Source organism: Lathyrus oleraceus, chromosome 5 (assembly GCF_024323335.1).
Source record: "Lathyrus oleraceus cultivar Zhongwan6 chromosome 5, CAAS_Psat_ZW6_1.0, whole genome shotgun sequence".
NCBI classification, from domain to species: Eukaryota; Viridiplantae; Streptophyta; class Magnoliopsida; order Fabales; family Fabaceae; genus Lathyrus; species Lathyrus oleraceus.
Window position 1 is genome coordinate 526,137,325 of NC_066583.1, and position 23,501 is coordinate 526,160,825.

The 23,501-nt window shown below is 27.4% G+C and overlaps 1 protein-coding gene across 1 annotated transcript; it reads right to left on the minus strand.

The window, feature by feature from the left end:
* Positions 1 to 518: 518 nt before the first annotated feature.
* On the minus strand, positions 519 to 23,174 carry LOC127081807 (uncharacterized). Its single transcript, XM_051022034.1, has 48 exons — positions 23,064 to 23,174; positions 22,894 to 22,971; positions 22,771 to 22,810; positions 22,559 to 22,659; positions 22,390 to 22,467; positions 21,394 to 21,471; positions 21,242 to 21,310; positions 20,360 to 20,413; positions 20,226 to 20,276; positions 20,127 to 20,161; positions 18,351 to 18,495; positions 18,183 to 18,260; positions 18,084 to 18,101; positions 17,851 to 17,927; positions 17,500 to 17,644; positions 17,332 to 17,409; positions 17,231 to 17,248; positions 17,006 to 17,082; positions 16,170 to 16,314; positions 15,676 to 15,752; positions 14,839 to 14,983; positions 14,671 to 14,748; positions 14,570 to 14,587; positions 14,345 to 14,421; positions 13,508 to 13,652; positions 13,340 to 13,417; positions 13,239 to 13,256; positions 13,014 to 13,090; positions 12,177 to 12,321; positions 12,009 to 12,086; positions 11,908 to 11,912; positions 10,846 to 10,990; positions 10,678 to 10,755; positions 10,577 to 10,594; positions 10,352 to 10,428; positions 9,515 to 9,659; positions 9,347 to 9,424; positions 8,178 to 8,324; positions 8,009 to 8,086; positions 7,909 to 7,926; positions 7,688 to 7,756; positions 3,040 to 3,108; positions 2,618 to 2,695; positions 2,485 to 2,535; positions 1,154 to 1,258; positions 984 to 1,061; positions 832 to 900; positions 519 to 545 (listed from the first exon to the last, which is right to left on the minus strand). The coding sequence occupies exons 1-48, from the start codon at positions 23,172 to 23,174 to the stop codon at positions 519 to 521; spliced, it is 3,747 nt and encodes a 1,248-aa protein (XP_050877991.1).
* Between the last annotated feature and the right edge of the window lie 327 nt (positions 23,175 to 23,501).

Genomic DNA, 23,501 nt, shown 5'->3' on the forward strand with positions numbered 1-23,501 from the left:
ATTTTTAAAATCTGTTATTCTACATTCCTTGTGTGTAAGGAATGGTATAAGACATTTTAATTAAATACACATACAACACAAAAATAAAATAAAAAAGTTTACTCAAACAATATCAATATACAACCACAATGCAATATAAAATAAAAAACTTTACTTAATCCAAAGAAAATCAGTAAAAGTGTCTAGAAATGAGAATCTAGAATAACAAGTTCCGAAGCCAATACTTATAGATAAACAATTGAGTTAGTTTGTTAGTTTTTTATCTGATTTCAGTTAGTTAAATTCGGTGGGCATTTACTTTTCTTGAGTTAGTTGATTTTATTGGATAAATTTAAGTTACTAAAAATCTGAAATTTTATTATTAAAATATGTTATTCTACATTCCTTGTGTGTAAGGAATGGTATAACACATTTTAATGAAATACACGAAAAACACAATTTTTTTTTACTCAATCAATAATTATATACAACCACAATACAAAATAAAATAAAAAACTTTACTCAATCCAATGATTCTTCTAGGGAAGAGCCTCAAGTTTATCATTCTGTAAAAAAATGAAATATTTCAAAATAACTACAAACAGTTCAAAATAACACTAAATGCTAAATTAAAAATTGACGAAATGAAAAATATGTAGAAAATTATAGAGTTCACTTTTGGACCTTCATCGTAATAATTTGATTTTCCTTTTGCAACTGCAGTATTTGATTCTTCAAATCAGCTACTACACCTTGCTTATCAAACAAATCATTTCAAAAAAAGGAAATTAAACAGGAATATCACAACAAAACTCCCAAAATAATCAAAAAATAAAATATATTTTTATTAACCTTTGAAAGGGAAATCACTTCATCCTCCACAGAATTCTTGTTCAACATAACTTCATCAACAGTGGTTGGCTACAATATCATACATAACAAAATTAAGTAAATAAATTGAAAAAAAATTAATATAAATATCAAAAGTTCAATTAAAAGACTACTTCATCAGCTCCTTTTGAAATCTCACGAAATTCGGTGCATATGTTCTTCGTCCAACTTAAACGATCAAGAACAATACTCTAACAAATCAAAAAACAAATACTAAATTAAGGAAAAAGAATTATAGCAAAAGAATAAACACCATATTAAAAAAAAGATCAAATTGATGTACCTTTTCCATTTCTTTTCCAACCTCAACAAATTCAAGTTTTGTTCCATTCATCCCCAAAACTTCTTCAGTAATCAAATATGGCTCAATAGATACAAGTTTTCTGGTCTTTATTCCAAGAACTACTTGGTTAGTTAAGCAAGTTACACGGTGTGTGCAAGATGAAGAACATAAAATATAGTAAAAGGGTCTAGAAATGAGAATCCAGAATAACAAGTTTTGAGCCAACCTTACAGATAAACAATTGAGTTAGTTTGTTATTTTTTATAATAAGATTTCAGTTAGTTAATTTTTCTTATGGGTAATTAGTTATCGTGAGTTAGTTAATTTTATTGGAAAATTTTCAGTTTGTCAAAATCTGTTATTTTATTATTAAAATCTAGTATTCTACATTCCTTGTGTGTAAGGAATGGTATAACACATTTTAATTAAAAACATATACAAAGTAAAAAAAAACTTTACTCAATCAATAACAATATACAACCACAATGCAAAATAAAATAAAAAACTTTACTCAATCCAATGATTCTTCTAGGGGAGAGCCTTAAGTTCATCATTTTGTAAAAAAATGAAATATTTCAAAATAACTTTAAACAGTTCAAAATAACAGTAAATGCTAAAATAAAATTTGAAGACATGAAAAATGCGCAGAAAATTATAGAGCTCGCTTTTGGACCTTCATCTTAAGTTTTTGATTTTCCTTTTGCAACCGCAATATTTGATTCTTCAAATTAGCCACTACACCCTTCTTATCAAACAAATCATTTGACAAAAATGGAAATTAAACAGAAATATCACAACCAAACTCACAAATTCTATTATCAGATTTTAGTAACTTAAATTCGGTTATGGGTAGTTACTCATCTTGAATTAGTTAATTTTATTGGATAAGCTTCAGTTTGTCAAAATCTGTTATTTTATTGTGTGTAAGGAATGGTATAACACATTTTAATTAAACACACATAAAATGAAAAAAAAAACTTTACTCAATCAATATCAATATAGAACCACAATGAAAAATAAAATAAAAAACTTTACTCAATCCAATGATTCTTCTAGGGAAGACCCTCAAGTTCATCACTCTATAAAAAAAAGAAATATTTCAAAATAACTATAAATTTTTTCGAAATAACAGTAAATGCTAATATAAAATTTGAAGACATGAATTATACGCAGAAAATTATAGAGTTCATTTTCGGACCTTCATCTTAAGAATTTGATTTTCCTTTTGCAACCACAGAATTTGATTCTTCATATCAGCTACTACACCATGCTTATCAAACAAATCATTTATAAAAAAGTAAATTAAATGGAAATATCATAAAAAAACTCACAAAATTATCCACAAAATTCTTGTTCAGGATAACTTGATAAACAATGGTTGGCTACAATATCAAACATAACAAAATTAAGTAAATAAATTGTAAAAAGTTAATATAAAAATAAAAAGTAGAATTAAAAGACTACTTCATCAGCTCCTTTTGAAATCTCAAGAAATTCGGTGAATATGTTCTTCGTCCCACTCCAACGATCAAGAACAATACTCTAACAAATCAAAAACAAAATCAAAATTAAGGAAAAAGAATTAAAGTAAAAAACTAAACACCATATTAAAAATGATTAAATTGATTTAACTTTTCCATGTCTTTTCCAAGCTCATAAGATTCAAGTTTTGTTCCATTCATCCCCAACACTTCTTCTGTAACCAAATATGGCCAAGTAGATTCAAGTTTTCTGGTATTCATTCTAAGAACTACTTGGTTAACCAAGCAAATTACACTGTGTGTGAAATATGAAGAAAAGAAAATACAGTAAAAGGGTATTAAACAAAAATATCACATAAAAACTCACAAAATAATCACAAGTTAATAAAATAAATTTTTATTAACCTTTGGAATGGAAACCACTTCATCCTCCACAAAATTCTTGTTCAGGATAACTTGATCGACAATGGTCGACTACAATATGAAACATAACAAAATTAAATAAATAAATTGAAAATAAATTAATATAAAAATCAAAAGCACAATTAAAAGACTACTTTATTAACTCCTTTTGAAATTTCAAGAAATTCGATACAATGCCAAAAAAAACTCATTTGATCAATCTATTGACATGAATTAATTATTTGATGAATTAAAATATGTCACCAATGGGGTTCAAACTCAGGACCACCTTGGAATTCTACAAGCCTTACCACTAGGCCAAAGATGTTGTCATTGAATATTTATGCAATGAATACATGTTAATCTAAATCTTGATTAAAATGGATTAACGAATTAATTGAGGGTTATAACTCCGCTTTGGATGCCGACGGATGCGTTAGTAAGATAACGAAAAAGACTATTATTATGATACCATGTATTAGTATATCATGTGATTTACAAATTCTATGAATTACATTATGATGGATGCTAAACATTTTTGATATGTTTGATTGTGAAATAACATGATTAAAAACCTTACAAAGATGAGTGAGGAAACCTAGGAGAATAACTTAATTAATAACTTAGAAATATAATATAGGTTATGGGACATGTGTGATATTTATGAGAATACGGTATTCATTCGTACGACACTTCTGTGAGGTCGTGGACGAATTGTTGCCATGATTGAGAATGAAACGCATTGTATGGAACATGCCATGTTATTGTTGTGTATTGTGGTGAATACAGTTACCAGTGATTGATGAATTTTGTTATGGTTCGTGGAACCAATGATTTGCAAAACCGATCATGTATTCAGAATGTGTGTTTTTCTGTGATGGTACACATCTCTATTGGTATGCTTAGACGTGTAAGCATTGGGATGTGGGACCAATGATTCGAGCCTCAATTGGGTTTGAGCCCCAACCATGGCGGACATGGGGGAAAGGTGGACACCTATGTGGGTTAGAGTCCCATACGGTGAAAGATACCCTAGGTGGGTTAGAGTCCCATACGGGTGACTGTCGCTTGAACTGGGGATTAAGCCTCATAGAGGACCCGATATCCACCGCAAAGTCGAATCATACGGGCATGCATGAACCGGGCCTGGCTTAGACGTAAGTCCGTTCGGGAATTGATACGCCGTGATCTGAATAATGATCGTGGTTGAGTTATGAGAACTCAGATGCATGTTGCCATACAATTGCGAGATAGTTTCCCCACCGCTCAAGTCTTCGTTCCCTTGTTGACTTGAGTTGGATATGAGTTGAATATTGATCAGAAACCCTGTAGAGCCGAGTGGACCCATAGGATAGGAGAACTCACTGAGATTATTATCTCATCCCATCATTCTTGTTATTTTTCAGGTAATTCTTTACAGGTTGAATCTATGAGAAGCTGTTATGGATGTTTCAAGGGATGCTGTTTATCGTGATCTTCCGTTGTGGAGTTGTGTGCAATGAAGATATTGCACATAGTCCTTAGATTTTTATTGTTTAGGCATTATTGTATAACATGTTCCATTAATGTTTTTAGTTTGGACATGTATATCTATTGATGCCATTAGGAACTTATGTCGTGACAATACCAAAATTTAACACTTGTATGATATTATTCTAGATATATATTATACGAGTTGTTACAATCTCCTTTTGAAATCTCAAGAAATTCGGTGAATATGTTTTTCGTCCCATTCAAACGATTAATAAAAATACTCTAACAAATCAAAAGACAAATTCAAAATTAAGGAAAAATAGTTATAGCAAAAATCTAAACACCAGTTTTTAAAAAAAATTAAATTGATTTACCTTTTCCATTTCTTTTCCAATTCAACAAATTCAAGTTTTGTTCCATTCATCCCCGAAACTTCTTCATTAGTAAAATGTGGCTTAGTAGATTCAAGTTTTATGGCAATCATTCCAAGAACTACTTGGTTAGCCAAGCAAAGTACATTGTGTGTGCAAGATGATGAAAAGTAAATACCGTAAAGGGGTCTAGAAATGAGAATTCGGAATAACAAGTTCTGAAGCCAATACTTAAAGATAAACAATTGAGTTAGTTTGTTAGTTTTTTAGCATATTTTAGTTAGTTAAATTCGGTTATGGGCAGTTACTTATTTTGAGTTAGTTCATTTTATTGGATAAATTTCAGTTTGTCAAAAACTGTTATTTTATTATTAAAATATGTTATTCTACATTCCTTTTGTGTAAGGAATTGTATAACACATTTTAATTAAATACACGGAAAAAAAACTTTACTCAATCAATAACAATATACAACCACAATGCAAAATAAAATAAAACACTTTACTCAATCCAATGTTTCTTCTAGGGAAGAGCCTCAAGTTCATCATTATGTAAAAAATCAAATATTTCAAAATAATTATAAACAGTTCAAAATAAAGTAAATGCTAAAATATAAATTGAAGACATGAAAAATGTGCAGAAAATAATAGAGCTCACTTTTGGACCTTCATCTTAAGTATTTGATTTTCCTTTTGCAACCACAGTATTTGATTCTTCAAGTTAGCCACTACACCCTACTTATCAAACAAATCATTTCAGAAAAACAGAAATTAAACAAAAATATCGCAACAAAACTAACAAATTCTATTATCAGATTTTAGTTACTTAAATTCGGTTATGGGCAATTACTTAAATTTATTTTGTCAAAATCTATTATTCTATTGTGTGTAAGGAATGGTAAATCACATTTTAATTGAACACACATACATTGCAAAAAAAACATTGCTCAATCAATATCAATATACAACCACAATGAAAAATAAAATAAAAAACTTTACTCAATCCAATGATTCTTCTAGGGAAGAGCCTCAAGTTCATCATTCTGTAAAAAAAGAAATATTTCAAAATAACTACAAACAGTTCAAAATAATAGAAAATGCTAAAATAAGAATTGAAGACATGAAAAATACGCAGAAAGTAATAGAGTTCAGTTTTGGACCTTCATCTTAAGAATTAGATTTTCCTTTTGCAACCGCAGTATTTGATTCTACAATAAGGCTACTCACCCTGCTAATCAAACAAATCGTTTAAAAAAAAATGAAATTAATTAGAAATATCACAACAAAACTCACAAAATTCTCCACAAAATTCTTGTTCAGGATAACTTGATAAGCAATGGTTGGGTACAATATCAAACATAACAAAATTAAATAAATAAATTGAAAAAAAGTTAATATAAAAATCAAAAGTAGAATTAAAAGACTCCTTCGTCAGCTCATTTTGAAATCTCTTGAAATTCGGTGAATATGTTCTTCGTCCCACTCCATCGATCAAGAACAATACTCTAACAAATCAAAAACAAATTCAAAATTAAGGAAAAAGAATTAAAGCAAAAAACTAAACACCATATTAAAAAAGATTAAATTGATTTAACTTTTCCATTTCTTTTCCAAGCTCATAAGATTCAAGTTTTGTTCCATTCATCCCCAAAACTTCTTCTGTATCCAAATATGGCTCAGTAGATTCAAGTTTTCTGGTATTTATTCCAAGAACTCCTTGGTTAACCAAGCAAATTACACTGTGTGTGCAATATGAAGAAAAGAAATTACAGTAAAAGGGTCTAGAAATGAGAATTTAGAATAACAAGTTCTGAAGCCAATACTTATAGATAAACAATTGAGTTAGTTTGTTAGTTTTTATTATCAGATTTCAGTTAGTTAAATTCGATAATAGGTAGTTACTTATATTGAGTAAGTTAATTTTATTGGATAACTTTCAATTTGCCAAAATTTGTTATTTTATTGTTAAAATATGTTATTCTACGTTCCTTTTGTGTAAGGAATTGTATATCACATTTTAATTAAATACACGAAAAACACCAAGAAAAACATTACTCAATCAATAACAATATACAATCACAATGCAAAATAAAATAAAAAACTTTATTCAATCCAATGTTTCTTCTTGGGAAAAGCCTCAAGTTGATAATTTTGTAAAAAATGAAATATTTCAAAATAACTATAAACAGTTCAAAATAACAATAAATGCCAAAATATAAGTTGAAGACATGAAAAATGTGTAGAAAATTATAGAGCTCACTATTCGACCTTCATCTTAAGTATTTGATTTTCCTTTTGCAACCACAGTATTTGATTCTTCAAATTAGCCACTACACCATGATTATCAAACAAATCATTTCAAAAAACAGAAATTAAACAGAAATATCGCAACAAAACTAACAAATTCTATTATCAAATTTCAGTTACTTAAATTCAGTTAAGGGCAATTACTCATCTTAAATTAGTTAATTTTATTGGATAAATTTGAATTTGTCAAAATCTGTTATTTTATTATTAAAATATGTTATTCTACATTCCTTGTGTGTAAGGAATGATATATCACATTTTCATTAAATACATAAAAAACACAAAAATAAACTTTACTCAATCAAAATCAATATACAACCACAATAAAAAAAAACTTTACTCAATCCAATGATTCTTCTAGGGAAGAGCCTCAAGTTCATCATTATGTAAAAAAAGAAATATTTCAAAATAACTATAAACAGTTCAAAATAGCATTAAATGCTAAAATAAAAATTGAAGACATGAAAAATACGCAAAAAGTAATAGAGTTCACTTTTGGACCTTCATCGTAAGAATTTGATTTTCCTTTTGCAACCGCAATATTTGATTCTTCAAATCAGCTACTACACCCTGCTTATCAAACAAATCATTTAAAAAAAAGAAATTAAATAGAAATATCACAACAACACTCACAAATTTTCAAAAGTTAATAAAATAAATTTTCCATAACCCTTGGAAGGGAAACCACTTCACTCTCCACAAAATTATTTGTTCAGGATAACTTGATCAACACTTGTTGGCTACAATATCAAATATAACAAAATTAAGTAAATAAATTGCAAAAAATTAATATAAAAATCAAAAGCATAATTAAAAGACTACTTCATCATCTCCTTTTGAAATTTCAAGAAATTTGGTGAATATGTTTTTCATCCCACTCAAACGATCAAGAACAATATTCTAACAAATAAAAAAACGAATTCAAAATTAAGAAAAAGAATTATAGAAAAAAATTAAACACCATATTAAAAAAAAGATTAAATCGATTTACCTTTTCCATTTCCTTTCCAAGTTCAACAAATTCAAGTTTTGTTCCATTCATCCCTGAAACTTCTTCACTATTCAAATGTGGCTTAGTAGATTCAAGTTTTCTGGTATTCACTCCAAAAACTACTTGGTTAGCCAAGAAAATTACACTCTGTGTGCAAGATGAAGAAAAGAAAATACCATGAAGAAAAGAAAAGAAAACTACACTGTGTGTGCAAGATGAAGAAAAGAAAATACCATGAGAATTTAGAGTAACAAGTTTTGAGGCCAATACTTATAGATAAACAATTGAGTTAGTTAGTTAGTTTTGTATCAAATTTTAGTTAGTTAAATTAAGTTATGGGCAGTTACTTATCTTGAGTTAGTTAATTTTATTGAATAAATTTAAGTTTGTCAAAATCTGTTATTTTATTATTAAAATATGTCATTCTACATTCCTTGTGTATAAGGAATCATATATCACTTTTTAATTAAATACACGAACAAAAATAAAACTTTACTCAATCAATATCAATATACAACCACAATGAAAAATAAAACAAAAAACTTTACTCAATCCAATGATTCTTCTAGGGAAAAGTCCAAGTTCACCATTAGGTAAAAAAAGGAAATATTTCAAAATAACTAAAAACAGTTCAAAATAATAGTAAATTCTAAAATAAAAATTGAAGACATGAATAATACGCAGAAATTAATAGAGTTCACTTTTGGACCTTCATCTTAAGATTTGATTTTCCTTTTGCAACTGCAATATTTGATTCTTCAAATCAGCTACTACACCCTGCTTATCCAACAAATCATTTCAAAAAGTAATAGTAAATGCTAAAATAAAAATTGAAGACATGAAAAATACGCAGAAATTAATAGAGTTCACTTTTGGACCTTCATCTTAAGAATTTGATATTCCTTTTGCAACCGTTGAATATTAAACAGAAATCATTTAAAAAAGGAAATTAAACAGAAATAACACAACAAAACTCACAAAATATTCAAAAGTTAATAAAATAAATTTTCCATAACCCTTGGAAGGGAAACTACTTCATCCTCCACAAAATTCGTTATTCAGGATAACTTGATCTACAATAGTAGGCTACAATATCAAATATAACAAAATTAAGTAAATAAATTGCAGTAAAATTAATATAAAAACCAAAAGTGTAATTAAAAGACTACTTCATCATCTCTTTTTGAAATTTCAAGAAATTTGGTGAATATGTTTTTCACCCCACTCAATCGATCAAGAACAATACTCTAACAAATCAAAAAACAAATTCAAAATTAAGGAAAAAGAATTATAACAAAAAACTAAACACCATATTAAAAAATATTAAATTTATTTACCTTTTCCATTTCGTTTCTAAGGTCAACAGATTCAAGTTTTGTTCCATTCATCCCCAAAACTTCTTCAATAGCCAAATGTGGCTCAGTACATTCAACTTTTCTAGTATTCATTCCAAGAACTACTTCGTTAGCCAAGCGAGATACACTGTGCGTGCAAGATGAAGAAAAGAAAATTCAGTAAAAGGGTATAGAAATGAGAATCTAGATTAACAAGTTCTGAAGCCAATACCTATATATAAACAATTGAGTTAGTTTGTCAGTTTTTTATCTGATTTCAGTTAGTTAAATTCGGTTATGGGCAGCTACTTATCTTGAGTTAGTTAATTTTATTGGATAAATTTCAGTTTGTCAAGATCTGTTATTTTATTATTGAAATAAATTAGTCTACATTCCTTATGTGTAAGGAATGGTATAGCACATTTTAATTAAATACAAAAACAACAACAACAAAAAACTTTACTAAATCAATATCGATATACAACCACAATGAAAAATAAAATAAAAAACTTTACTCAATCCAATGATTCTTCTAGGGAAGAGCCTCAAGTTCATCATTATGTAAAAAAAAGGAAATATTTGGAAATAAATATAAACCGTTCAAAACAATAATAAATGCTAAAATTCAAATTGAAGACATGAAAAATACGCATAAATTAATAGAGTTCACTTTTGGACATTCATATTAAGAATTTGATTTTCCTTTTGCAACGACAATATTTAATTCTTCAAATCAGCTAGCACACCCTTCTTATCAAACAAATCATTTCAAAAAATAATAGTAAATGCTAAAATAAAAAATGAAGACATGAAAAATGCGCAAAAATTAATAGAGTTCACTTTTGGACCTTCATCTTAAGAATTTGATTTTCCTTTTGCAACCGCAATATTTGATTCTTCAAATCAGCTACTACACCCTGGTTATCAAACAAATCATTTCAAAACATTAAACAGAAATAACACAACAAAACTCACAAAATATTCAAAAGTTAATAAAATAAATTTTCCATACCCCTTGGAAGGGAAACTACTTCATCCTCCACAAAATTCGTTATTCAGAATAACTTGATCTACAATAGTAGGCTACAATATCAAATATAACAAAATTAAGTAAATAAATTGCAGTAAAATTAATATAAAAACCAAAAGTGTAATTAAAAGACTACTTCATCATCTCTTTTTGAAATTTCAAGAAATTTGGTGAATATGTTTTTCACCCCACTCAATCGATCAAGAACAATACTCTAACAAATCAAAAAACAAATTCAAAATTAAGGAAAAATAATTATAACAAAAAACTAAACACCATATTAAAAAATATTAAATTTATTTACCTTTTCCATTTCATTTCTAAGGTCAACAGATTCAAGTTTTGTTCCATTCATCCCCAAAACTTCTTCAATAGCCAAATGTGGCTCAGTACATTCAACTTTTCTAGTATTCATTCCAAGAACTACTTCGTTAGCCAAGCGAGATACACTGTGCGTGCAAGATGAAGAAAAGAAAATTCAGTAAAAGGGTATAGAAATGAGAATCTAGATTAACAAGTTCTGAAGCCAATACCTATATATAAACAATTGAGTTAGTTTGTCAGTTTTTTATCTGATTTCAGTTAGTTAAATTCGGTTATGGGCAGCTACTTATCTTGAGTTAGTTAATTTTATTGGATAAATTTCAGTTTGTCAAGATCTGTTATTTTATTATTGAAATAAATTAGTCTACATTCCTTATGTGTAAGGAATGGTATAACACATTTTAATTAAATACAAAAACAACAACAACAAAAAACTTTACTAAATCAATATCGATATACAACCACAATGAAAAATAAAATAAAAAACTTTACTCAATCCAATGATTCTTCTAGGGAAGAGTCTCAAGTTCATCATTATGTAAAAAAAAGGAAATATTTGGAAATAAATATAAACCGTTCAAAACAATAATAAATGCTAAAATTCAAATTGAAGACATGAAAAATAAGCATAAATTAATAGAGTTCACTTTTGGACATTCATATTAAGAATTTGATTTTCCTTTTGCAACGACAATATTTAATTCTTCAAATCAGCTAGCACACCCTTCTTATCAAACAAATCATTTCAAAAAATAATAGTAAATGCTAAAATAAAAAATGAAGACATGAAAAATACGCAAAAATTAATAGATTTCACTTTTGGACCTTCGTCCTAAGAATTTGATTTTCCTTTTGCAACCGCAATATTTGATTCTTCAAATCAGCTACTACACCCAGGTTATCAAACAAATCATTTCAAAACATTAAACAGAAATAACACAACAAAACTCACAAAATATTCAAAAGTTAATAAAATAAATTTTCCATAACCCTTGGAAGGGAAACTACTTCATCCTCCACAAAATTCGTTATTCAGGATAACTTGATCTACAATAGTAGGCTACAATATCAAATATAACAAAATTAAGTAAATAAATTGCAGTAAAATTAATATAAAAACCAAAAGTGTAATTAAAAGACTACTTCATCATCTCTTTTTGAAATTTCAAGAAATTTGGTGAATATGTTTTTCACCCCACTCAATCGATCAAGAACAATACTCTAACAAATCAAAAAACAAATTCAAAATTAAGGAAAAAGAATTATAACAAAAAACTAAACATCATATTAAAAAATATTAAATTTATTTACCTTTTCCATTTCGTTTCTAAGGTCAACAGATTCAAGTTTTGTTCCATTCATCCCCAAAACTTCTTCAATAGCCAAATGTGGCTCAGTACATTCAACTTTTGTAGTATTCATTCCAAGAACTACTTCGTTAGCCAAGCGAGATACACTGTGCGTGCAAGATGAAGAAAAGAAAATTCAGTAAAAGGGTATAGAAATGAGAATCTAGATTAACAAGTTCTGAAGCCAATACCTATATATAAACAATTGAGTTAGTTTGTCAGTTTTTTATCTGATTTCAGTTAGTTAAATTCGGTTATGGGCAGCTACTTATCTTGAGTTAGTTAATTTTATTGGATAAATTTCAGTTTGTCAAGATCTGTTATTTTATTATTGAAATAAATTAGTCTACATTCCTTATGTGTAAGGAATGGTATAGCACATTTTAATTAAATACAAAAACAACAACAACAAAAAACTTTACTAAATCAATATCGATATACAACCACAATGAAAAATAAAATAAAAAACTTTACTCAATCCAATGATTCTTCTAGGGAAGAGCCTCAAGTTCATCATTATTTAAAAAAAAGGAAATATTTGGAAATAAATATAAACCGTTCAAAACAATAATAAATGCTAAAATTCAAATTGAAGACATGAAAAATACGCATAAATTAATAGAGTTCACTTTTGGACATTCATATTAAGAATTTGATTTTCCTTTTGCAACCACAATATTTAATTCTTCAAATCAGCTAGCACACCCTTTTAATCAAACAAATCATTTCAAAAAATAATAGTAAATGCTAAAATAAAAAATGAAGACATGAAAAATAGGCAAAAATTAATAGAGTTCACTTTTGGACCTTCATCTTAAGAATTTGATTTTCCTTTTGCAACCGCAATATTTGATTCTTCAAATCAGCTACTACACCCTGGTTATCAAACAAATCATTTCAAAACATTAAACAGAAATAACACAACAAAACTCACAAAATATTCAAAAGTTAATAAAATAAATTTTCCATAACCCTTGGAAGGGAAACTACTTCATCCTCCACAAAATTCGTTATTCAGGATAACTTGATCTACAATAGTAGGCTACAATATCAAATATAACAAAATTAAGTAAATAAATTGCAGTAAAATTAATATAAAAACCAAAAGTGTAATTAAAAGACTACTTCACCATCTCTTTTTGAAATTTCAAGAAATTTGGTGAATATGTTTTTCACCCCACTCAATCGATCAAGAACAATACTCTAACAAATCAAAAAACAAATTCAAAATTAAGGAAAAAGAATTATAACAAAAAACTAAACACCATATTAAAAAATATTAAATTTATTTACCTTTTCCATTTCGTTTCTAAGGTCAACAGATTCAAGTTTTGTTCCATTCATCCCCAAAACTTCTTCAATAGCCAAATGTGGCTCAGTACATTCAACTTTTCTAGTATTCATTCCAAGAACTACTTCGTTAGCCAAGCGAGATACACTGTGCGTGCAAGATGAAGAAAAGAAAATTCAGTAAAAAGGTATAGAAATGAGAATCTAGATTAACAAGTTCTGAAGCCAATACCTATATATAAACAATTGAGTTAGTTTATTAGTTTTTTATCTGATTTCAGTTAGTTAAATTCGGTTATGGGCAGCTACTTATCTTGAGTTAGTTAATTTTATTTGATAAATTTCAGTTTGTCAAGATCTGTTATTTTATTATTGAAATAAATTAGTCTACATTCCTTATGTGTAAGGAATGGTATAACACATTTTAATTAAATACAAAAACAACAACAACAAAAAACTTTACTAAATCAATATCGATATACAACCACAATGAAAAATAAAATAAAAAACTTTACTCAATCCAATGATTCTTCTAGGGAAGAGCCTCAAGTTCATCATTATTTAAAAAAAAGGAAATATTTGGAAATAAATATAAACCGTTCAAAACAATAATAAATGCTAAAATTCAAATTGAAGACATGAAAAATACGCATAAATTAATAGAGTTCACTTTTGGACATTCATATTAAGAATTTGATTTTCCTTTTGCAACCACAATATTTAATTCTTCAAATCAGCTAGCACACCCTTTTAATCAAACAAATCATTTCAAAAAATAATAGTAAATGCTAAAATAAAAAATGAAGACATGAAAAATAGGCAAAAATTAATAGAGTTCACTTTTGGACCTTCATCTTAAGAATTTGATTTTCCTTTTGCAACCGCAATATTTGATTCTTCAAATCAGCTACTACACCCTGGTTATCAAACAAATCATTTCAAAACATTAAACAGAAATAACACAACAAAACTCACAAAATATTCAAAAGTTAATAAAATAAATTTTCCATAACCCTTGGAAGGGAAACTACTTCATCCTCCACAAAATTCGTTATTCAGGATAACTTGATCTACAATAGTAGGCTACAATATCAAATATAACAAAATTAAGTAAATAAATTGCAGTAAAATTAATATAAAAACCAAAAGTGTAATTAAAAGACTACTTCAGCATCTCTTTTTGAAATTTCAAGAAATTTGGTGAATATGTTTTTCACCCCACTCAATCGATCAAGAACAATACTCTAACAAATCAAAAAACAAATTCAAAATTAAGGAAAAAGAATTATAACAAAAAACTAAACACCATATTAAAAAATATTAAATTTATTTACCTTTTCTATTTCGTTTCTAAGGTCAACAGATTCAAGTTTTGTTCCATTCATCCCCAAAACTTCTTCAATAGCCAAATGTGGCTCAGTACATTCAACTTTTGTAGTATTCATTCCAAGAACTACTTCGTTAGCCAAGCGAGATACACTGTGCGTGCAAGATGAAGAAAAGAAAATTCAGTAAAAGGGTATAGAAATGAGAATCTAGATTAACAAGTTCTGAAGCCAATACCTATATATAAACAATTGAGTTAGTTTGTCAGTTTTTTATCTGATATCAGTTAGTTAAATTCGGTTATGGGCAGCTACTTATCTTGAGTTAGTTAATTTTATTGGATAAATTTCAGTTTGTCAAGATCTGTTATTTTATTATTGAAATAAATTAGTCTACATTCCTTATGTGTAAGGAATGGTATAGCACATTTTAATTAAATACAAAAACAACAACAACAAAAAACTTTACTAAATCAATATCGATATACAACCACAATGAAAAATAAAATAAAAAACTTTACTCAATCCAATGATTCTTCTAGGGAAGAGCCTCAAGTTCATCATTATTTTAAAAAAAGGAAATATTTGGAAATAAATATAAACCGTTCAAAACAATAATAAATGCTAAAATTCAAATTGAAGACATGAAAAATACGCATAAATTAATAGAGTTCACTTTTGGACATTCATATTAAGAACTTGATTTTCCTTTTGCAACCACAATATTTAATTCTTCAAATCAGCTAGCACACCCTTTTAATCAAACAAATCATTTCAAAAAATAATAGTAAATGCTAAAATAAAAAATGAAGACATGAAAAATAGGCAAAAATTAATAGAGTTCACTTTTGGACCTTCATCTTAAGAATTTGATTTTCCTTTTGCAACCGCAATATTTGATTCTTCAAATCAGCTACTACACCCTGGTTATTAAACAAATCATTTCAAAACATTAAACAGAAATAACACAACAAAAGTCACAAAATATTCAAAAGTTAATAAAATAAATTTTCCATAACCCTTGGAAGGGAAACTACTTCATCCTCCACAAAATTCGTTATTCAGGATAACTTGATCTACAATAGTAGGCTACAATATCAAATATAACAAAATTAAGTAAATAAATTGCAGTAAAATTAATATAAAAACCAAAAGTGTAATTAAAAGACTACTTCACCATCTCTTTTTGAAATTTCAAGAAATTTGGTGAATATGTTTTTCACCCCACTCAATCGATCAAGAAAAATACATTAACAAATCAAAAAACAAATTCAAAATTAAGGAAAAAGAATTATAACAAAAAACTAAACACCATATTAAAAAATATTAAATTTATTTACCTTTTCCATTTCATTTCTAAGGTCAACAAATTCAAGTTTTGTTCCATTCATCCCCAAAACTTCTTCAATAGCCAAATGTGGCTCAGTACATTCAACTTTTCTAGTATTCATTCCAAGAACTACTTCGTTAGCCAAGCGAGATACACTGTGCGTGCAAGATGAAGAAAAGAAAATTCAGTAAAAGGGTATAGAAATGAGAATCTAGATTAACAAGTTCTGAAGCCAATACCTATATATAAACAATTGAGTTAGTTTGTCAGTTTTTTATCTGATTTCAGTTAGTTAAATTCGGTTATGGGCAGCTACTTATCTTGAGTTAGTTAATTTTATTGGATAAATTTCAGTTTGTCAAGATCTGTTATTTTATTATTGAAATAAATTAGTCTACATTCCTTATGTGTAAGGAATGGTATAGCACATTTTAATTAAATACAAAAACAACAACAACAAAAAACTTTACTAAATCAATATCGATATACAACCACAATGAAAAATAAAATAAAAAACTTTACTCAATCCAATGATTCTTCTAGGGAAGAGCCTCAAGTTCATCATTATGTAAAAAAAGGAAATATTTGGAAATAAATATAAACCGTTCAAAACAATAATAAATGCTAAAATTCAAATTGAAGACATGAAAAATACGCATAAATTAATAGAGTTCACTTTTGGACATTCATATTAAGAATTTGGTTTTCCTTTTGCAACCATAATATTTAATTCTTCAAATCAGCTAGCACACCCTTTTAATCAAACAAATCATTTCAAAAAATAATAGTAAATGCTAAAATAAAAAATGAAGACATGAAAAATACGCAAAAATTAATAGAGTTCACTTTTGGACCTTCATCTTAAGAATTTGATTTTCCTTTTGCAACCGCAATATTTGATTCTTCAAATCAGCTACTACACCCTGGTTATCAAACAAATCATTTCAAAACATTAAACAGAAATAACACAACAAAACTCACAAAATATTCAAAAGTTAATAAAATAAATTTTCCATAACCCTTGAAAGGGAAACTACTTCATCCTCCACAAAATTCGTTATTCAGGATAACTTGATCTACAATAGTAGGCTACAATATCAAATATAACAAAATTAAGTAAATAAATTGCAGTAAAATTAATATAAAAACCAAAAGTGTAATTAAAAGACTACTTCATCATCTCTTTTTGAAATTTCAAGAAATTTGGTGAATATGTTTTTCACCCCACTCAATCGATCAAGAACAATACTCTAACAAATAAAAAAACAAATTCAAAATTAAGGAAAAAGAATTATAACAAAAAACTAAACACCATATTAAAAAATATTAAATTTATTTACCTTTTCCATTTCATTTCTAAGGTCAACAGATTCATGTTTTGTTCCATTCATCCCCAAAACTTCTTCAATAGCCAAATGTGGCTCAGTACATTCAACTTTTCTAGTATTCATTCCAAGAACTACTTCGTTAGCCAAGCGAGATACACTGTGCGTGCAAGATGAAGAAAAGAAAATTCAGTAAAAGGGTATAGAAATGAGAATCTAGATTAACAAGTTCTGAAGCCAATACCTATATATAAACATATCAGCTAGCACACCCTTCTTATCAAACAAATCATTTTAAAAAATAATAGTAAATTCTAAAATAAAAATAGAAGACATGAAAAATACGCAAAAATTAATAGAGTTCACTTTTGGACCTTCATCTTAAGAATTTGATTTTCCTTTTGCAACCGCAATATTTGAATCTTCAAATCAGCTACTACACCCTGGTTATCCAACAAATCATTTCAAAACAAAGGAAATTAAACAAAAAATAACACAACAAAACTCACAATATATTCAAAAGTTAATAAAATAAATTTTCCATAACCCTTGGAAGGGAAACTACTTCATCCTCCACAAATTTCTTTATTCAAGATAACTTGATCAGTAATGGTTAGCTACAATATCAAATATAACAAATTAAGTAAATAAATTACAAAAAATTAATATAAAAACCAAAAACGTAATTAAAAGACTACTTCATCATCTCCTTTTGAAATCTCAAGAAATTCGGTGAATATGTTTTTCACCCCACTCAAGCGATCAAGAACAATACTCTAACAAATCAAAAAACAAATTCAAAATTAAGGAAAAAGAATTATAACAAAAAACTAAACACCATATTAAAAAAGATTAAATTTATTTACCTTTTCCATTTCGTTTCTAAGGTCAACAGATTTTAGTTTTGTTCCATTCATCCCCAAAACTTCTTCAATAGACAAATGTGGCTCAGTACATTCAACTTTTCTGGTATTCATTCCAAGAACTACTTCGTTAGCCAAGCTTGTTACACTGTGCGTGCAAGATGAAGAAAAGAAAATCCATTAAAAGGGTCTAGAAATGAGAATCAAGAATATCAAGTTCTGAAGCCAATACTTAAATATAAACAATTGAGTTAGCAAGTTCTGTTATTTTATTATTAAAATATTTTATACTACATTCCTTGAGTGTAAGGAATGGTATAACACATTTTAATTAAATATACAAACAACAAAAAAGAAATTACTAAATAATTATCAATATACCACCACAATGAAACTATAAAATAAAAAACTTTACTCAACCCAATGATTCTTCTAGGGAAGAGCCTCAAGTTCATCATTATGTAAAAAAAAAGAAATATTTCAAAATAACTATAAACAATTCAAAATAATAGTAAATGTTAAAATAAAAATTGAATACATGAAAAATACGTAGAAACTTATAGAGTTCACTTTTGGACCTTCATCTTAAGAATTTGATTTTCCTTTTGCAACCGCAGTATTTGATTCTTCAAATCAACTACTACTCCCTACTTAACAAACTAATCATTTCAAAAATCAAGAAATTAAACAAAAATATCATAAAAAACTAACAAAATAATCTAAGTTAATAAAATAAATTTTCGTTAACCTTTGGAAGGGAAACCACTTAATCCTACACAAAATTCTTGTTCAATATAACTTAATCAACAATGGTCGGCTACAATATGAAACATAACAAAACTAAGTAAATAAATTGCTAAAATAATTAATATAAGAATCGAAAGCATAATTAAAAGACTACTTCTTTAGCTCCTTTTGAAATCTCAAGAAATTCAGTGAATATGTTCTTCGTCCCACTCCAATGATCAAGAACAATAGTCTAAGAAATCAAAAAATAAATTCAAAATTAAGGAAAAAGAATTATAGAAAAAAACAAAACACAATATTAAAAAAAATATTAAATTGATTTACCTTTTCCATTTCTTTTCCAACCTCAGGAGATTAAAGTTTTGTTCCATTCATCCCTGAAACTTTTTCAATACCCAAATGTGCCTCAATAGATTCAAGTTTTCTGGTATTCATTCCTAGAACTACTTGGTTAACCAAGCAAATTACACTGTGTCTGCAAGATGAAGAAAATAAAATACAGTAAAAGGGTCTAGAAATGAGAATTTAGAATAAGAAGTTCTAAAGCCAGAACTTATAGATAAACAATTGAGTTAGTTAGTTTGTTTTTTTTATCAGATTTTAGTTACTTAAATTTGATTATGGCCAGTTACTTATCTTCAGTTAGTTAATTTTATTCGATAAATTTGAGTTTTTCAAAATCTGTTATTTTATTGTTAAAATCTTTTTATTCTACATTCCTTGTGTGTAAGGAATGGTATATCACATTTTAATGAAATACACATAAAAAGCAACAAAAAATTACTCAATCAATATCAATATACAACCACAATGAAAAATAAAATAAAAAACTTTACTCAATCCAATGATTCTTCTACGAAAGAGCCTCAAGTTCATCATTATGTAAAAAAAAGAAATATTCCAAAATAACTACAAATAGTTCAAAATAATAGAAAATGCTAAAATAAAAATTGAAGACATGAAAAATACGCAGAAAGAAATAGAGTTCAGTTTTGGACCTTCATCTTAAGAATTAGATTTTCCTTTAGCAACCGCAGTATTTGATTCTTCAATACAGCTACTACACCCTGCTAATCAAACAAATCATTTCAAAAAAAGGAAATTAAACAGAAATATCACAACAAAACTCACAAAATTCTCCACAAAATTCTTGTTCTGGATAACTTGATAAGCAATGGTTGGCTACAATATCAAACATAACAAAATTAAGTAAATAAATTGAAAAAAAGTTAATATAAAAATCAAAAGTAGAATTAAAAGACTACTTCATCAACTCGTTTTGAAATCTCAAGAAATTCGGTTATATGTTCTTCGTCCCACTACAACGATTAAAAACAATACTCTAACAAATCAAAAACAAATTCAAAATTAAGGAAAAATAATTAAAGCAAAAAACTAAACACCATATTAAAAAAGATTAAATTGATTTAACTTTTCCATTTCTTTTCCAAGCTCATAAGATTCAAGTTTTGTTCCATTCATCCCCAAAACTTCTTTTGTAGCCAAATATGGCTAAGTACATTCAAGTTTTCTGGTATTCAGTCTAAGAACTACTTGGTTAACCAAGCAAATTACATTGTGTGTACAATATGAAGAAAAGAGAATACAGTAAAAGGGTATTAAACAAAAATATCACATAAAAACACACAAAATAATCAAAAGTTAATAAACTAATTTTTCATTAACCTTTGGTAGGGAAACCACTTTATCCTGCACAAAATTCTTGTTCATCAACTCGTTTTGAAATCTCAAAAAATTCGGTTATATGTTCTCCGTCCCACTACAACGATTAAAAACAATACTCTAACAAATCAAAAACAAATTCAAAATTAAGGAAAAATAATTAAAGCAAAAAACTAAACACCATATTAAAAAAGATTAAATTGATTTAACTTTTCCATTTCTTTTCCAAGCTCATAAGATTCAAGTTTTGTTCCATTCATCCCCAAAACTTCTTTTGTAGCCAAATATGGCTAAGTACATTCAAGTTTTCTGGTATTCAGTCTAAGAACTACTTGGTTAACCAAGCAAATTACATTGTGTGTACAATATGAAGAAAAGAGAATACAGTAAAAGGGTATTAAACAAAAATATCACATAAAAACACACAAAATAATCAAAAGTTAATAAACTAATTTTTCATTAACCTTTGGTAGGGAAACCACTTCATCCTGCACAAAATTCTTGTTCAAGATAACTTGATCAACAATGGTCGACTACAATATGAAACATAAAAAAATTAAGTAAATAAATTGAAAATAAATTAATATAAAAATCAAAAGCAGAACTAAAAGACTACTTTATCAGCTCCTTTTGAAATCTCAAGAAATTCGGTGAATATGTTCTTCGTCCCACTCCAACGATCAAGAACAATACTCTAACAAATCAAAAAACAAATTCAAATGTAATGAAAAAGAATTATAGCAAAAAACTAAACACCATATTAAAACCAAGATTAAATTGATTTACCTTTTACATTTCTTTTCCATTATCAACAGATTCATGTTTTGTTCAATTCATCCCCAAAACTTCTTCAGTAGCCAAATGTGGCTCAGTAGATTCAAGTTTTCTAAGATTCATTCTAAGAACTACTTTGTTAGGCAAGCAAATTACATTGTGTGTGCAAGATGAAGAAAAGAAAATACAGTAAAAAGGTCTAGAAATGTGAATTTAGAATAACAAGTTCTGGAGCCAATACTAATAGATAAACAATTAAGTTAGTTTGTTAGTTTTTTAATCAAATTTTAATTAGTTAAATTCCGTTATGGGCAATTACTTATCTTGAGTCAGTTAATTTTTTGGCTAAACTTCAGTTTATCAAAATCTATTATTTTATTGTCAAAATATGTTATTCTACATTCTTTTTGTTTAAGGAATGATATAGCACATTATCATTAAACACACATACAACACAAAAAAATCAAAAAAACTTTACTCAATTAATATCAATATACACCCAAAATGCAAAATAAAATGCAAAAAAACTTTCCTTTTGCAACCGCAATATTGGATTCTTCAAATCAACTACTACACCCTGTTTATCAAAAAAATAAATTAAGTAATGGTTGGAAATTAAACAAAAATATCACAACAACACTCACCAAATATTACAAAGTTAATAAAATAAGTTTTCCATAACCCTTGGAATGGAAACCACTTCATCCTCTACAAAATTAATCTTTGTTCAAGATAACATGATCAACAATGGTTGGCTACAATATCAAATATAACAAAATTAAGTAAATAAATTACAAAAAAATTAATATAAAAATCAAAAGCATAATTAAAAGACTACTTCATAATCTCCTTTTGAAATCTCAAGAAATTCGGTGAATATTATCTTCGTCCCAATCCAATGATCAAGAACAATACTCTAACAATTCAAAAAACAAATTCAAAATGAAGGAAAAAGAATTATAGAAAAAAATTAGCACAATATTAAAAAAAATATTAAATTGATTTACCTTTTCCATTTCTTTTCCAACCTCAGGAGATTCAAGTAGTTTTCCATTCATCCCCGAAACTTTTTCAGTAGCCAAATGTGCCTCAATATCAAACAAATCATCTAAAAAAAGGAAATTACACAGAAATATCACAACAAGACTCACAAAATATTCAAAAGTTAATAAAATAAATTTTCCTTAACCCTTGGAAGATAAACTACTTCATCCTGCACAAAATTCTTTGTTCAGGATAACATGATCAACAATGGTTGGCTACAATATCAAATATAACAAAATTAAGTAAATAAATTACAAAAAAATTAATATAAAACTCAAAAGCAAAATTAAAAGACTACTTCATCATCTCCTTTTGGAATCTCAAGAAATTTAGTGAATATGTTTTTCGTCCCACTCAAACGATCAAGAACAATACTCTAACAAATCAAAAGACAAATTCAAAATTAAGGAAATATAATAATAGCAAAAAACTAAACACCGTATTTAAAAAAAGATTAAATTGATTTACCTTTTCCATTTCTTTTCCAAGTTCAATAGATTCAAGTTTCGTTGCATTCATCCCCGAAACTTCTTCATTAGTCAAATGTGGCTTAGTAGATTCAAGTTTTATGGCATTCATTCCAAGAATTACTTGGTTAGCCAACCAAATTACACTATGTGTGCAAGATGAAGAAAAGAAAATACCGTAAAAGGGTATAGAAATGAGAATTCAGAATAACAAGTTCTGAAGCCAACACTTATAGATAAACAATTGAGATAGTTTGTTTGTTTTTTAGCAGATTTCAGTTAGTTAAATTCGGTTATAGGCAGTTACTTATCTTGAGTTAGTTAATTTTATTGGATAAATTTCTGTTTGTCAAAATCTCTTATTTTATTATTAAAATTAGTTACTCTACATTCCATGTGTGTAAAGAATTGTATAACACATTTTAATTAAATATACGAA

Excerpts from the sequence above, each read along its gene's own strand:
- LOC127081807 (XM_051022034.1), bottom strand. The coding sequence starts at position 23,174 with ATGAATGCCATAAAACTTGAATCTACTAAGCCACATTTGACTAATGAA. Across the intron at positions 18,496-20,126 it reads TTGAAGAATCAAATACTGCG|TGTAACAAGCTTGGCTAACG; the intron begins GTTGCTAAAGGA and ends TTGCACGCACAG. Across the intron at positions 14,984-15,675 it reads CTTAAGATGAAGGTCCAAAA|TGTATCTCGCTTGGCTAACG; the intron begins GTGAACTCTATT and ends TTGCACGCACAG.